The sequence below is a fragment of the Quercus robur genome, chromosome 4, assembly GCF_932294415.1.
Source record: "Quercus robur chromosome 4, dhQueRobu3.1, whole genome shotgun sequence".
Taxonomy (NCBI): domain Eukaryota; kingdom Viridiplantae; phylum Streptophyta; class Magnoliopsida; order Fagales; family Fagaceae; genus Quercus; species Quercus robur.
Genome location: NC_065537.1, coordinates 45,478,836 through 45,492,399, shown reverse-complemented (window position 1 = coordinate 45,492,399; position 13,564 = coordinate 45,478,836). Strand labels below are relative to the sequence as shown.

The 13,564-nt window shown below is 37.6% G+C and overlaps 1 protein-coding gene across 4 annotated transcripts in view; it reads left to right on the top strand.

Annotated features, from left to right (window-relative positions):
- The first annotated feature begins 622 nt into the window (after positions 1-622).
- Positions 623-13,564, top strand: part of LOC126722225 (nudix hydrolase 26, chloroplastic-like) — a 32,445-nt gene continuing 19,503 nt past the window's right edge. The window contains exons 1-6 of one of the 4 annotated variants that reach the window (XM_050425375.1): positions 636-932; positions 1,030-1,080; positions 3,174-3,266; positions 4,963-5,057; positions 5,401-5,515; positions 5,627-6,060. In XM_050425375.1, coding sequence (XP_050281332.1) covers positions 702-932; positions 1,030-1,080; positions 3,174-3,266; positions 4,963-5,057; positions 5,401-5,515; positions 5,627-5,692 — 651 coding nt within the window. In that variant the 5' untranslated portion in view covers positions 636-701 and the 3' untranslated portion in view covers positions 5,693-6,060. Of the gene's footprint in view, positions 933-1,029; positions 1,081-3,173; positions 3,267-4,962; positions 5,058-5,400; positions 5,516-5,626; positions 6,061-13,564 lie in introns of those variants that run through there. The other 3 variants (XM_050425376.1, XM_050425377.1, XM_050425378.1) reach the window with 3 other exon arrangements.

Sequence of the window (13,564 nt, the reverse complement as noted above, 5' to 3'; positions counted from 1 at the left end):
GTTTAACTTTTTTATTTTTATTTTTTAACTATAGCATCTACTATACTTTTTTTAAGGATAAAATTTAACTATAAAATTAGTTGTAGCCTAAGGTTATAATTTTTCTTAATATCTTTATTAACATATACTCTAAAGCATTTGCTAATCAGATTCTAAAAATAAATTTTTTTTTTCCCACTATATACTAGTATATTTATATCTATATGATATAAGTCAGTTTTTAGGTATTAAAAAAATAACAAAGTTTAACTACAACGTTGGTTGTGATTTAAGGTTATAATTTTACTTAATATTATTAACATTACTACATATTTCAAAAATCTAATCGTTGAACTGTATGTTCTTTATGCTATTAATACACACGTCAAATTTTATGTTAATCGGATATTATTTACTCTATGATTTATAAGATTATATTTTATGCATAATTTTAAACTGTAAAAACTTGCAATTTAAACAATTTATTGATAACATAGCTATTGATTTTATAAAACAAACTATGGAAAAAATTATTACTCTTTTATATTCAAATAATTTTTTTTATAAAATGTTTCTAAAATTCTAAAAGTATAATAAAAATTTCTTTTAAAGTTAACTTTTCCTTGTCTCTTTTGGGGGGTAAAAATAGGAACTGCACAGTGTTGACTGGACAGCAATGGGATGAGTTAGAAAGCGAGGGGGCGCGCGGCTCCTGAAATGAAATGGCAATTTTATTATGCTGCCGATTCTCTATCTTTACTTCCCCTAAATTCAAGTCGCTGCCACTGCCGCTCTCCCTTCATAACCATTACCAAAACCCTTCAACACCTAAATCTAATGCACTCTCCTATTCCTATTCCTACACATCATCATCATCATCATCATCCATGGATTCTCCTCCCCAAGGTTACAGGAGAAACGTTGGTATTTGTCTCATCAATCCTTCCAAAAAGGTCTACCATATCTCTCTCTCTCTGTTCTGTACATGGGTTTTTATATGTATGTGTTGAATTGACTTGCAAGTTTTTCTTTTTTTCTGGGTTGTGGTAGATTTTTTCAGCTTCAAGGTTGGATATACCCAGTGCTTGGCAAATGCCCCAGGTAATTTTTTTGTTTTTTGTTTTTTGGTTTTATATTGAGGTCTTGTAATTTGATTGTTTTTTAAACTAAATTACTTTGTTTGCTTGCTGTGATTATTTATGATAATAAAAATAAAATGAGAAATTGTATACAGGTACCCACTTCTATTTCATGGACTTATGATCTTTCCAAGTTTTTTTTTTTTTTCATGGATGAAATGGGTTTTCGGGAAAGAAAGTAATTTCGTAAGACTTTGGTGATGAATGACGTTTCTTCAATCAGCATGTTTTATTTTATTCTGATTGGAGTTGTTTTTATTTCAAATCTTTTTGTGTGAGGAGTTGGTGACTTGAGTTGAGTGATACAATGATAATGACGTACAACGAAGGAAGAAGGAATGCTAAATACGATGTGCATGTCGATATCATGTTAACAAAAGGAATCCCAATTTTAGGTTCCAACCCCAATTTTTTGAACTATAAAGTAAAATTTATGGTAGTCTATGTTTGAAGTGTAGACTATGATGGTTGTTGTATGTAGAAAGTTTTTTTTTTTTTTTAATCTCAGCATGTAACTTGTTATGGAAAAAAAGTCTGATCTGGGCATGCAACTGTGGCATTTTTTAATTTGAATGCAAATACTGCATATGGGGCTGGCATTTGGACTCCTATGTTCTAATTTATGGAGTGAATGTAAAGCTTGTGAATGATGATTGAGGGCAGTCATATGGCAGCTTTGTACGTGTGCTTAATAATTTCTTTGTCCTGCACCATGTGGGTACCTCCTATCATATTATCTGAATTATTGAAATAGGAAATCTGGGAATTGAAATGAAGGGTGTTCTGATGATACAAGATTCAAAGTCATAAAAGGGGAATGCAGAAGTTAGAAAGAGTTTACCATATTCAATAGATAATGTTGAGATTTGCTACTACTTTCAGATCCAGATAACCAATTTGTATTTTTTTTAAAACAAGTGCTAAATATGAAGTATATTCCAGTACCAAAATGCAATTTAATAAGAGTATAAGACATCTTAATGTCAGGAGCTAGCTAGCATATAGTTATCACCATAGTCTTTCCAAAACGTTAATAGCATCCACATAGTCTTAACTGTATACTGATTGGGATCATAGAGAAAGTTGATGAGTTCATCATTTTTTAAGGTGTAATTACTGATTCATTCAATTTTGTGGAATTGCATTTATTTAAGGGCCATACCTGCCTTTGTAATTTTTTGATAAGTGTCAAAAAATTCAAATTTTCATCCACATGCATGGGCCTTCACCTCAGTGTTGCTTCTGCTCTGCTCTTAGGTCTCCATTCAGAACTGTTCAATCAATAAAAGTAATATATAATTTTATGCTTGAGAAAGAACTTTTAGACGTGATTATTGGGAGGATTTTTTTTTTTTTGGCTGAAGATTATTAGGAGGATTTGTGTTAGTATTTAGCAACCTAATTTCTACTTTTGAAGTTTCTAATGCTTTTCATATGCAATTTAGTTTGTTATTTTACATTTTGTAACTGCAAATTTCCAAAACTGTTTGTCATATTATGTATTTGTTTAATTTTTTTTCTTTCATAATTCATTATAAACTTGTTTAGTGATTTTTAAATGTTAGCTGTTCTTTTGGTTTCTTGAACTCAGTACTAGGTTGGTATTAAAATTTTAGAAATGCACAATTATTGGAAATTTGGGGCCATTACGTGTACTGTGATAATCTCTCGAGACTATATCTCCAATATTCATTGCTTGATTTAAGCAACCACTTCAAGGCGTTTGCCACTGGGTCTATTAACAACTGGTGATACATAAGTTTTTTCTGGATTGAAGTGCACCTGTCTGTAGTTATTTATAGTAATTTTGGATATATGAAACCAAAACTAAAATTTCTCATTCCATCTTCCATTGAATATGTGATGGGAGAAAAGCATCATAGTTTTAACTATTAAGATTTTAATGATTTGTGATTGTGGTTGTGGTTGTTGAACTAGAACTTATAGTAATTAAAATGTATAGTAGTTTTTACTAAACTTGTATTTCCTTCTATTCATGATATAATTCTTTTATATGAGATTATTATAGGTATGTTGTACATTTTAATTTAATAGGGTGGTGTTGATGAGGGTGAAGATCCTAGAAGTGCAGCCATCAGGGAATTAAGAGAAGAGACAGGAGTTAGTTCAGCAGAAGTTATTGCAGAGGTATGAAATTTGGACCTTTCTTCCTTAAATTTCCATTTTTTGGGATGCTTATAGACTTTGCTTGGGGAAAATGTCAGACTGCAGTAGAAATTGCTTAATAAAGCTGTTGATGCTTTCCTTTGGAGATCTGAATTGAATGTCTTTTATGCTTAGGTTTTAAGAAACTGATCACCTTTGATGGAGGATAATTAAAATAGAAAGACATAACTATTCCTCAACCAATCTTCATTGTCTGGAAAAGTATCTGATTTGTTAACCTCCTTTAATTTTTCTTTTTTAATAACTCGTCTGTATGGTATTATGACTGCTTTGGCATGACTGAACTCCTTAGATTCAGAACCTTCAATACCTCACACACCCCCCCACCCCCCCAACACACATACACCACAAAAGGGGAAAACTGAAAAATCTTCTCCTCTTGTATACTCAATCAAGCATGTGAAAGGACATGGTTGTCTTTGGCTGAAACACACACAACTTAATTGCTTGTTTATTAAAACTAAAAAAGGAATGTGAGATATATTTCTGTTTAGCATCTTCACTACTTGATACTATATCTTGACAAGGTGTACTCAATCGTCTATCCTGTAGGTGTTTGTGCACCCTAGATAGAGTTGAATGGTGAATGAGAACTCATGTAGCCATTTCCAATTAGTAGGGCTTAAGGATTAGTTGTGTATTTCGGCATCACCCATCATGTTACTCTGTAAGTAAACCTTAATCCAACCTTTGTTTCCAGCCTTTTACACTTCAAACCCTTACCCTAGGTCTTCCTAAACACTACAACAAATGCTGTCCAGAAACTCCTAAATCATATTTGGTATCACCACCTCTGTCCCACATCAATCTTACTAAGCTGTGTATAATAATGACTGGTTTGGTGACTTAGGTCAAGAATTTTGAAAAATTACTAAAATGTCAAGTTTTTGTTTGTATTTGGAGCTGGAATACACCTAAAAGCACATAGAAAGAAAAAAAGGAAAGTAATTATAGGACCATAGGAGAGACAAGTTGAACATCAACTACGGTTCTTGGCCATCACACATCAATCAAGTAGCTGTTTTCCCCCCCCTTTTTTTTTTTTCATTCATTTCTTTAAGAGTATGTAAATCCATAACTAATACAGATGATGGCCAACCAAACTTGGTGCCCATGTTTTGTCAAAGTCAACATACTTGCTGCTGAACTCAAAACTGATAAATCTTACCCTACCTTGACGCATGAGTTACACAAAACTAAAGTCAGAAGCTAAAAGATTGCAGATATATCCTTATGCTTAACTTCGTAGAAGGGTCAAGATTTATTACAATAGTTCGTATTTATCAGAGAAGTGCCAAGAGCTTCCAGACTTGAAATTGGAATTGATTTGATGATCTACCATTCTGCAATATCCACTCTGCTCTGTGTGTTTTTATGAGGGGCAGAAGTGCCATGCATCTAGGATTATTGAGGTTCTTATTTTTGTGAGGTTTCCCTTTTAAGTAAAAAACAAATCTGTCAGTATTTTTAATACTGATGTTATAACTGGCTAATTCCTTGGGCTACATTATAATTGGCTAATTACTTCCTGTCTACAAGTCTGTCAGTATTTTTAATACTAATGCTCCATGGTTGTCTATCAACTCATGCATGATATTTAATCTTACAATTCCATTGTTAGCAATAAGTTAAAGCTTGAGTTGTGTTTCACATGCAGGTACCTTATTGGTTGACATATGACTTCCCACCTGAAGTCAGGGAAAAGCTTAAACATCAGTGGGGATCAGACTGGAAGGGTCAAGCGCAGAAGTGGTAAGCATATGATACAGCCATACATTGTTAGATGCGGTATATATGGTGAAGGGGCTGCAACTGAGTCTAGATTAGGTCAGATTCAGTTTAGATAATTAATCAAACTGAGGATTAGTTTATTAAACCTAGGAAAATTCAAATGTCAACTTGTAACCATAGGAGACATTCAACCTAACATAACCTAATTGAAGGTACAAAATTTCAGATTTTTTTGGTTGGGGGCGCATAGAATATAGTAATTTGGATATGCAAGTAATTATAGAATTAAATTTATTTCCATAGATGTACATGCCTGTGAGTGTAAATTTGTATTTAACTTCGTCAAACTTGGAAACCCTTTCAGGTTTCTTCTTAAATTCACTGGGAAGGATGAAGAAATCAATCTGTTGGGTGATGGGACCGAGAAAGCTGAATTTGGCGAGTGGTCATGGATGTCTCCGGAACAAATAGTTGAGCTTGTGGGTAGACTGTACCTTATTACTTTTTTTTTTTACTGGTTTAAAAACTGCTAGATTTGGTATTTTGGTCTTGTTGGTTTACTTACATGGTCTTTTTTACATTCTATGCAGGCAGTGGATTTTAAGAAGCCTGTTTACAAGGAAGTTATGACAGTTTTTGCTCCACATCTTCAGTAAACTTAAGTTATAGTATTCACTATTTGGTTGCTTCGAAATGGGCAGTCCTTCAATTAACCGAATGGGATGATTCAAAATTGGAAAATAATTCAATGAGCCATGGTTGACTGAGTTATACATACCGGATATCAGTTGCAGGTCCAAGTCTTTGTAATGACAACATGTTTGCTTTATCAATCAAAAAATTTAACCTGATAAATTCACTAGGCCTGTTTGTGGCAATATCATCCTGTTTGTGGGGGATATCTCTTCATTCTCGACAGAGTTAATTGTTTATTTAATTATTTTACCCCAAGCCAATAAATGCTCAAGAACCTGCCAAATCACTGGCCAATACTTGGGCAAATCAACGTTCCCTCTCTCCTCAATTGATGCATTTTGTTATGTCTTTGGCTCAATGGTTTATCTTTAATGAACTCATGCTAAATTTGCAGGAGGATGTGATTATTTGGTATGGAATCTGGATTCGATTGTTGTAAGAGGAGTGGCAGTACTGTAACCCTGACACTACAAGCCTTTAAAGAAGTTGAGGGCTGACAGCCCACGCCAATGCCTTCACTTTTAATGGTTTCTTTGGTTGGTGTTATAAGGTTGGTTTTAATACTATTTATCACAATCCATAACGAGTTGGCCATATTTAGACAAGGGTAGTGTTTGTTATATACAACTTTGTGTATAAAAAATCTGGAGTTCAATCCCCACCTCTACTAAAAACTGATTAGTGTTTTGGTCTGATGATATAAAGCTATCATCAGGAGTGGACGCAATAAGTTGAAACTCTCTTAAAAAAAAAATGTATTTACCTTTTAGACGATACTTTCATAGCTATCCAAACAATACCTTAATAACCATCCAAAATTGCTTATATAATTCAAATCGGCTCATTACAACAAATGTGGGTCCCAGTACACGCAATGTCTTTTTAATCTAAATCTGCACAATCCTTGTCCTCTTTCTGGAGTGCAGAGAATCAGACATAAAGAAGACAATAAATATGTGCCCACAAATGGCTTTAATTTTGGCACATGGATTTGAAGCACCAAGGATCAAAATCTGTACCATGAGAAATTCCTATGTACGGAAACTGCATTCAATGACGAAACGGCTTAGAAAATGCTATGCCACTAAAAAAACATGCACAATCTACTTCGGAATGGCTTGGTATCTGCCTCAACTTAACTGTAATGGGTCCAAGTGAGCATTGCAAGTATTAAGTCTTGGTGATTAGTTACAAGATTGCAAGAAGTGCACAAGGTTAGTTGCAAGATTGCAATATGTGGAACTAAGTTAATTACAATTGTAAGAAGTATTCAAGAAGTTGAGTCAAGTTGGTTGCAAGTTATTAGTTGATTATTTTAGCCAATTAGACTTGCATGTAGCTTATATAAATACTTGTAATCCCTAGCAATTCATTACTAGAGGAATAAGTCATAACATTTCTCACTCTCTCTCAAATTCTCTCTTTTTCAATTTTCCCCTTCCTCTTCCTCCCAAGTCAAATTCCATCCATTCACTTTTATTTCCCCAAGAAACCAGATTGAATCATTACATTAACCAACTCCTTCAGTAATCTACACAAGTCATCTTGATTACAAGCTCAGTTGCTAGACTGAACAAGTTCAACAAAAAAAGCAATAAAGAACAAACAATCTCTAACTTAAAGAACCATGACTCTTTTAACTCGTCTTCAGAAGTATGTCTTGCATGTGATTGGTAACAATATTTGCTACAATCTCAGGAGAGAACCTTCTTATGATGTCCTCTCTTGCTTGCTTACCTTTGGCCTCAGCTTCCTCAACATTATTCATCACATGCCTCATTATGAATGGCCCTTCCATAACCTCACGCATTTTATCCATTGGCAATGGATAGTTGTTCTCCGTCTCTGTTTATCATCTACATTGTTTTTAATAAATTTTCATTAATGTGAAGGATTGTGAGAAAATTGGATTTTGTAAGTTGTGACCTTTTTTGACCCAAAATAAAAGTGGAACCCACACATCCTTTGAGGGTAGAGTTGGGTCGTGTTTTTCTCCCCGAGAAAAAGAACAACATCTACACTTAATTAAAACTATAAGGAGTGAATGAGAAATTAACTCATAACTGATAAAATTGTCTACCTGAACATTTGGTAAAAGTGGTGAAATTACTTAAATCTCAAGTAGAAAATGGAAGAGACATTCTATTGGTTTATATATAAGTATATTGGTTATTAGGTTGGGCCCTAAGAGACACCTCATTTTTATGTAAGGGGAGTCTATTCGCTTCACACCTATTTTGAAGTAGTGCATATATATGTTTATAAATGGGAATTCGGTTGTTCATTCTAGAAAACTTTTTTATTCTCATTTTCTTGCAATAGTCCTCCAGAGAGGAAACACACTTTTGTACATAGATTGCTATGATTCTTCTGTGTATAGTAGATTATTGGATTCTAGCATCTTGAACCCCAAGTCTCCTCCTTAAACCCCAAGCTCCATATCCCTATCTAGTGGATGCTTTCTTGATTGTTTTGATTGGTTCACAATAGTAGTGTTAATGGTCCGATCATAAAAAATTATGAAGAAGTAGTGAAAAATAATCTTTGACCTTTTTTTTTACTATTATCATTATTATTTTAATAATTAGATAGTTACAATAGGACAATGAGAATTTGAATTATGGAAGTTATAGCTAGTTGAATTACAAAACTTTTGGATTTAACTATAGCCTTTCTAAATATATTTCTTTTAACGAAAGTTCCTAACTTATGATGTTTACTTTTGATGATTGCTCTTCCAAAACACCAATCTTATTTTTCATACCAGAAAAAATTAGTTAATGACCCATAATCAAACCAATACTAGTATATCGTGGGAAAAGGATATTTTCTTTTTTCATTATCATCATCCATGGATTCTCTCCCCAAGGTTATAGGAGAAAACGCTGGTATTTATCTCATCAATCCTTCTAAAAGGTATACCATATCCTATATCTGTATCTCTGTGTTCTCTGCATTGTGCATTTATATCATTATATGTATTTTTTTTTTTTTTGAGCTGCAGAATTTTGCAGCTTCAAGGCTAAATAAACCCAATGCTTGGCAAATGTCGCATGTGAATTCTTTTATATTTTTGTTTCCTTTGATAATTTTTTTTGAGTACTATAATTCGATTGCTTTGGAATTTGGAAATTAAATTGCTGTGTTTGCGTGCTGTGTTAATTTAAGTCATTATGTATATAATTTTGTGTATACTGCTATTATGTATATAATTTTGCAAATCACTAATGGATACCATACATACAATATTAATTTATAATCATGGTCTGTGTAATTCTACTTGTGGGGGACAGTTATTCAGGAAGTATTGTTAAAAGCGGTATTAACTAGGCCTATGGCCCTATCCGAGGATGTTGGACCATCCGAGGAGGCCCAAATAAGGCTGAGTAGAATAAAGCTAAGAGAGGAGTAGAGGTAATGTGAGATGGGTCCAATAAGTGTCCGAGGACAACAGTATCCTCAGCAACATGAATCCGAGATGAATCTGAGTACCTTATTATCACGAACTTACTTCGGGACTACGTCACAGCTGAGAGTGGGACATTGGATCAAGGATAAGGAAAAAAAGGCAGACAAATATCTTCAAAGGCTGCGACTTCCGCATTAATTGTCTCTCAACCAACTCTCTGGCCGCATGAATGTGGAAGTGATGCCTGAACAGTGATCGAGCAGCCTTACAGCTACTGGTTGATGGTTTTAGGAAGTGTTGGATGGGACAGGAAGGAATCCCCCTAATCTAGCATACACGTGTGTGATAAGGATGACACGAAGATTGCAGTATATAACCTGGAAGAATGCACTGAAAGAGGGATTGGAACCCTGATACAATAGACTTCTTGAAGAAAACCATAGAACAAAAATAAACTAGTTGGTCCCGAGGACAAAATTAGATAATCTTGTCTGCGTCATATCATCTTGAATCGTTAAGTTTAATCGTTTTTTTTCTGGGATAAACTAGTTCTTCAACCCACGCTCTACAAATTTATTGTTTGGGTCGTTAACGTTTGAGCCCAACTCGGTTTTGGGATCAATACAATTTCAGTCCCTACAATTGGCGCCGTCTGTGGGAAGAGCTTGATCTAGGCCAAAGGAAATTCGATTACAACGTTCATGATGGAAGAAACAGGTCCACACCAGATAACAGTAGGACCGTACCAGATAGATATTGGGCCACGCCAAGTGGAGTCAAGGGGCTCCCAGCATGGCGATCCACACCATAGTCTCGAAAGGAGAGAGGGCCGTGAGGAAAATGTACGCACGACTCATACCAGCAAAGGCCAGTCTCGGGGGAAGAGTCATGTCTCCCATGCAAAGAATGACAGAGACATGCAACGTGAGATCGACGAATTGAAAAAGGAGTTGCATCACTCGCGACGAAGACGTTCCCCACCCAGCTTCAAGCCATCCTTCGAAGAGACATATGGTGCTAGTTATAGACAAAGATCCAGAACTCCGCCCAGTGAGACTTTTTCCTATGAAGAGGAGTATCACTATCGACGTAGGTACAAAAGTCCATCTCGCCGAAGCTCGGGGAATGACGTTATGAACAAAGCATTAAGCCAAGTTGCCAAATCACCCTTCATGAGGAATATAGAGGATGCAAACCTTCCTCGTCGATTTCATCAGCCTACATTCACCCTATACAATGGCCGGACGGACCCGGTAGAACACGTTAGCCATTTCAGCCAAAAGATGGCTATCTACTCTAGAGATGAAGCTTTGATGTGTAAAGTTTTTCCATCAAGTTTGGGCCCGGTGGTGATGAGATGGTTCAACGGCTTAAAGGCTGATTCTATTGATTCTTTCAAGAAACTGACCCGGGCTTTTGGCGTTCGCTTTATTACCTGTAGCAGGGTTCCTCGGCCTTTGGGGTCCTTGTTGTCTATGTCCATACGAGAGGGTGAGACTCTTAAGACATATTCGGATAGATACTGGGAAATGTTTAATGAGATAGAGGGAGAGTATGACGACGTGGCTATAAGTACATTCAAGGCCGACCTTCCAGCCGAGCATGATTTGAGGAAATCTTTAACTGGTAAACCAGTCACTAGCGTGCAACAATTAATGGATCGGATTGATAAGTATAGAAGAGTAGAACAAGACCAACTGCAGGGAAAAGGAAAGGCTAAGGTAATCCCTCAGGAGAGGAGGGATTTCAGGTCGGACCGGTACAATAACAACCAACCTCGGAAAGACTATACAGGGTAGTCAGGCTTTGCCAACGCCCAGGTGGTTAATGTCGTAGTCCGGGAACCGGTACAATAGGTGCTGGAGAAGATTAAGAATGAACCATTTTTTAAGTGGCCCAACAAGATGGCAGGAGAGCCTACCAGACGCAACCTGAATCTTTATTGCCACTATCATCAAGATCATGGGCATACGGCTGATGATTGCAGGAATTTATGGGACCATTTGGAGCAACTAGTCTGAGAAGGGAGGTTAAAGCAACTTTTGCATCACTTTAGCGGTTAGATAGGCCAAGTAGGCTCGGAGATGCGGGGAGATGCTTCTCCAAGATTCCCCCTTGGCACAATAAACGTTATTTTTGCTGCTCCGGGGAGAACTGGCTTTTATCCTTCCAGGGTACTGTCGATATCTCGATCTCCAGCCGAGGAGTGTAGCTCAACGTCAAAAAGAGCTAGGATGAACATCCCGCTGGTTTTGGGTTTTTCAGATGAAGACAAAGTAGGAACCATACAGCCACATGATGATGCTCTGGTGGTCACGCTGAGAATCGGTGGGTACGATGTGAGAAGGGTAATGGTTGACTAGGGTAGTGCTGCGGATATAATGTACCCTGACTTATACAAGGGGCTAGGTTTGAGGCCTGAGCATTTGACAACTTACAGTTCACCCCTGGTAAGTTTTGAAGGAAGAATGGTAATCCTAAAAGGTCAGATAAGGCTACCTGTGCAGGTCGGTACGGACATGGTGAAGGTGGACTTCATCGTCATGGATGTTTTCTCTCCATACACGGCTATTATGGACCGACTCTGGCTCCATACCCTGGGGGCGGTCTCTTCCACCCTACACCAGAAGGTAAAGTACCCATCCGGAGGCCAAGTTTTGGAGATAGTAGGAAGTCAGGTTGCAGCTCGGCAATGCCTGGTGGTGGCTATTTAACACCGGCCAGAAGCGGAGACCTCGGCAACTGCCGATAATGGTTTATAGCAATTAACAGCCCCAACATTACCCTTAAACGCACTTGTTGATGAGGCAAAATGTGAAGATCTGGAGAGGGTAATTATTGCTGATGATCCTGAGAAATTCTTCCAGGTTGGGGCTAAACTGCCTTCGCGAGAAAAGGAGCAGCTGGTAAAATTCCTCAGAGAGAATATCGACCTGTTCGCCTGGAGTCCATACGAAGCCCCGGGTATAGATCCGAACTTCATTTGTCATCAACTCAATGTGAATCCTTCCATTGTTCCGAAGAGACAGCCACCTCAGCGACCGTCAAAGGAGCACGCTGAAGCTGTTAGGAGTGAAGTGGCCAAGCTCAAGCAAGCCGGGGCTATCAAGGAAGTTTTTTATCCTCAATGGTTAGCCAACACAGTAGTGGTGAAGAAGAAAACTGGGAAGTGGCAAGTGTGCGTGGACTTCACGGACCTTAATAAGGCTTGCCCCAAGGATCCTTTCCCTATGCTGAAGATAGACCAGCTGGTGGATGCAACAGTTGGTCATTCTCGGATGAGTTTTTTGGATGCCTTTCAAGGATATCACCAAATACCGCTAGCATTGGACGACCAAGAGAAGACAACTTTTATCACCCCCATCGGAAATTATCATTATAAAGTAATGCCCTTTGGATTGAAAAATGTGGGGTCTACTTACCAACGGATGATGACTAAAATGTTCGAATCACAACTGGGCAGAAACATTGAAGTCTATATCGATGATATGGTGGTGAAGAGTAAAGTGGTGTCCGAGCATGTCGAAGATCTTGCTAGTATTTTTGGAATCCTGAGAGAGCATAAGTTACGTCTGAATGCCTCAAAGTGTTCCTTTGGTGTGAGTTCTGGAAAGTTCTTAGGGTACATGGTGACTCATAGGGGAATTGAGGTGAATCCAGACCAGATTAAGGCCATTAACGATTTACAAGTACCTCGGAATCCGAAAGAGGTGCAGAAACTGATAGGAATGACTGCTGCTTTGAACCGATTTATCTCCCGGTCAGCTGATAGATGTAGACTCTTCTTCCGGTTACTGCATAAATGGAAGGGATTTGAGTGGACCGAGGAATGCACCGTAGCATTTCAACAGTTGAAAGAGTAACTGTCACGGCCGCCTATCATGTCCAACCCTGAGGTAGACGAGGTCCTGTTTGCTTACCTGGCAGTTGCCCCTCATGCAGTTAGTTTTTTCTTAATACGAGAAGATAGTGGTGTTCAAAGGCCATTTATTACGTGAGTAAGTCACTCCATGAAGCTGAGGTGCAATACTTATCCCTATAAAAGGCCATATTGGCAGTAGTCCATGCGACTCGCAAACTCTCACATTACTTTCAAGCGCATATCGTAGTAGTCCTAACTCAGCTGCCACTCAAGTCTATACTTAGAAGCGCAGATTATACGGGGAGGATTGCTAAGTGGGGCATGATCCTAGGAGCTTTTGACATCAAATACATGCCCCGCACCTCTGTGAAAGGCCAGGTCCTTGTCGATTTGGTAGCCGAGTTCGCCGAGCTCCCAGAAGAAACTGAGATAAAGCAACATGACATGGATGAAAAGTCGGTTGGCCTGATTTCCACGCAGGATGTCTCCTCTTGGAAAATGTATGTAGATGGTGTAGCAAATCAACGGGGAGCGGGAGTGGGGCTAGTGCTGGTATCCCCC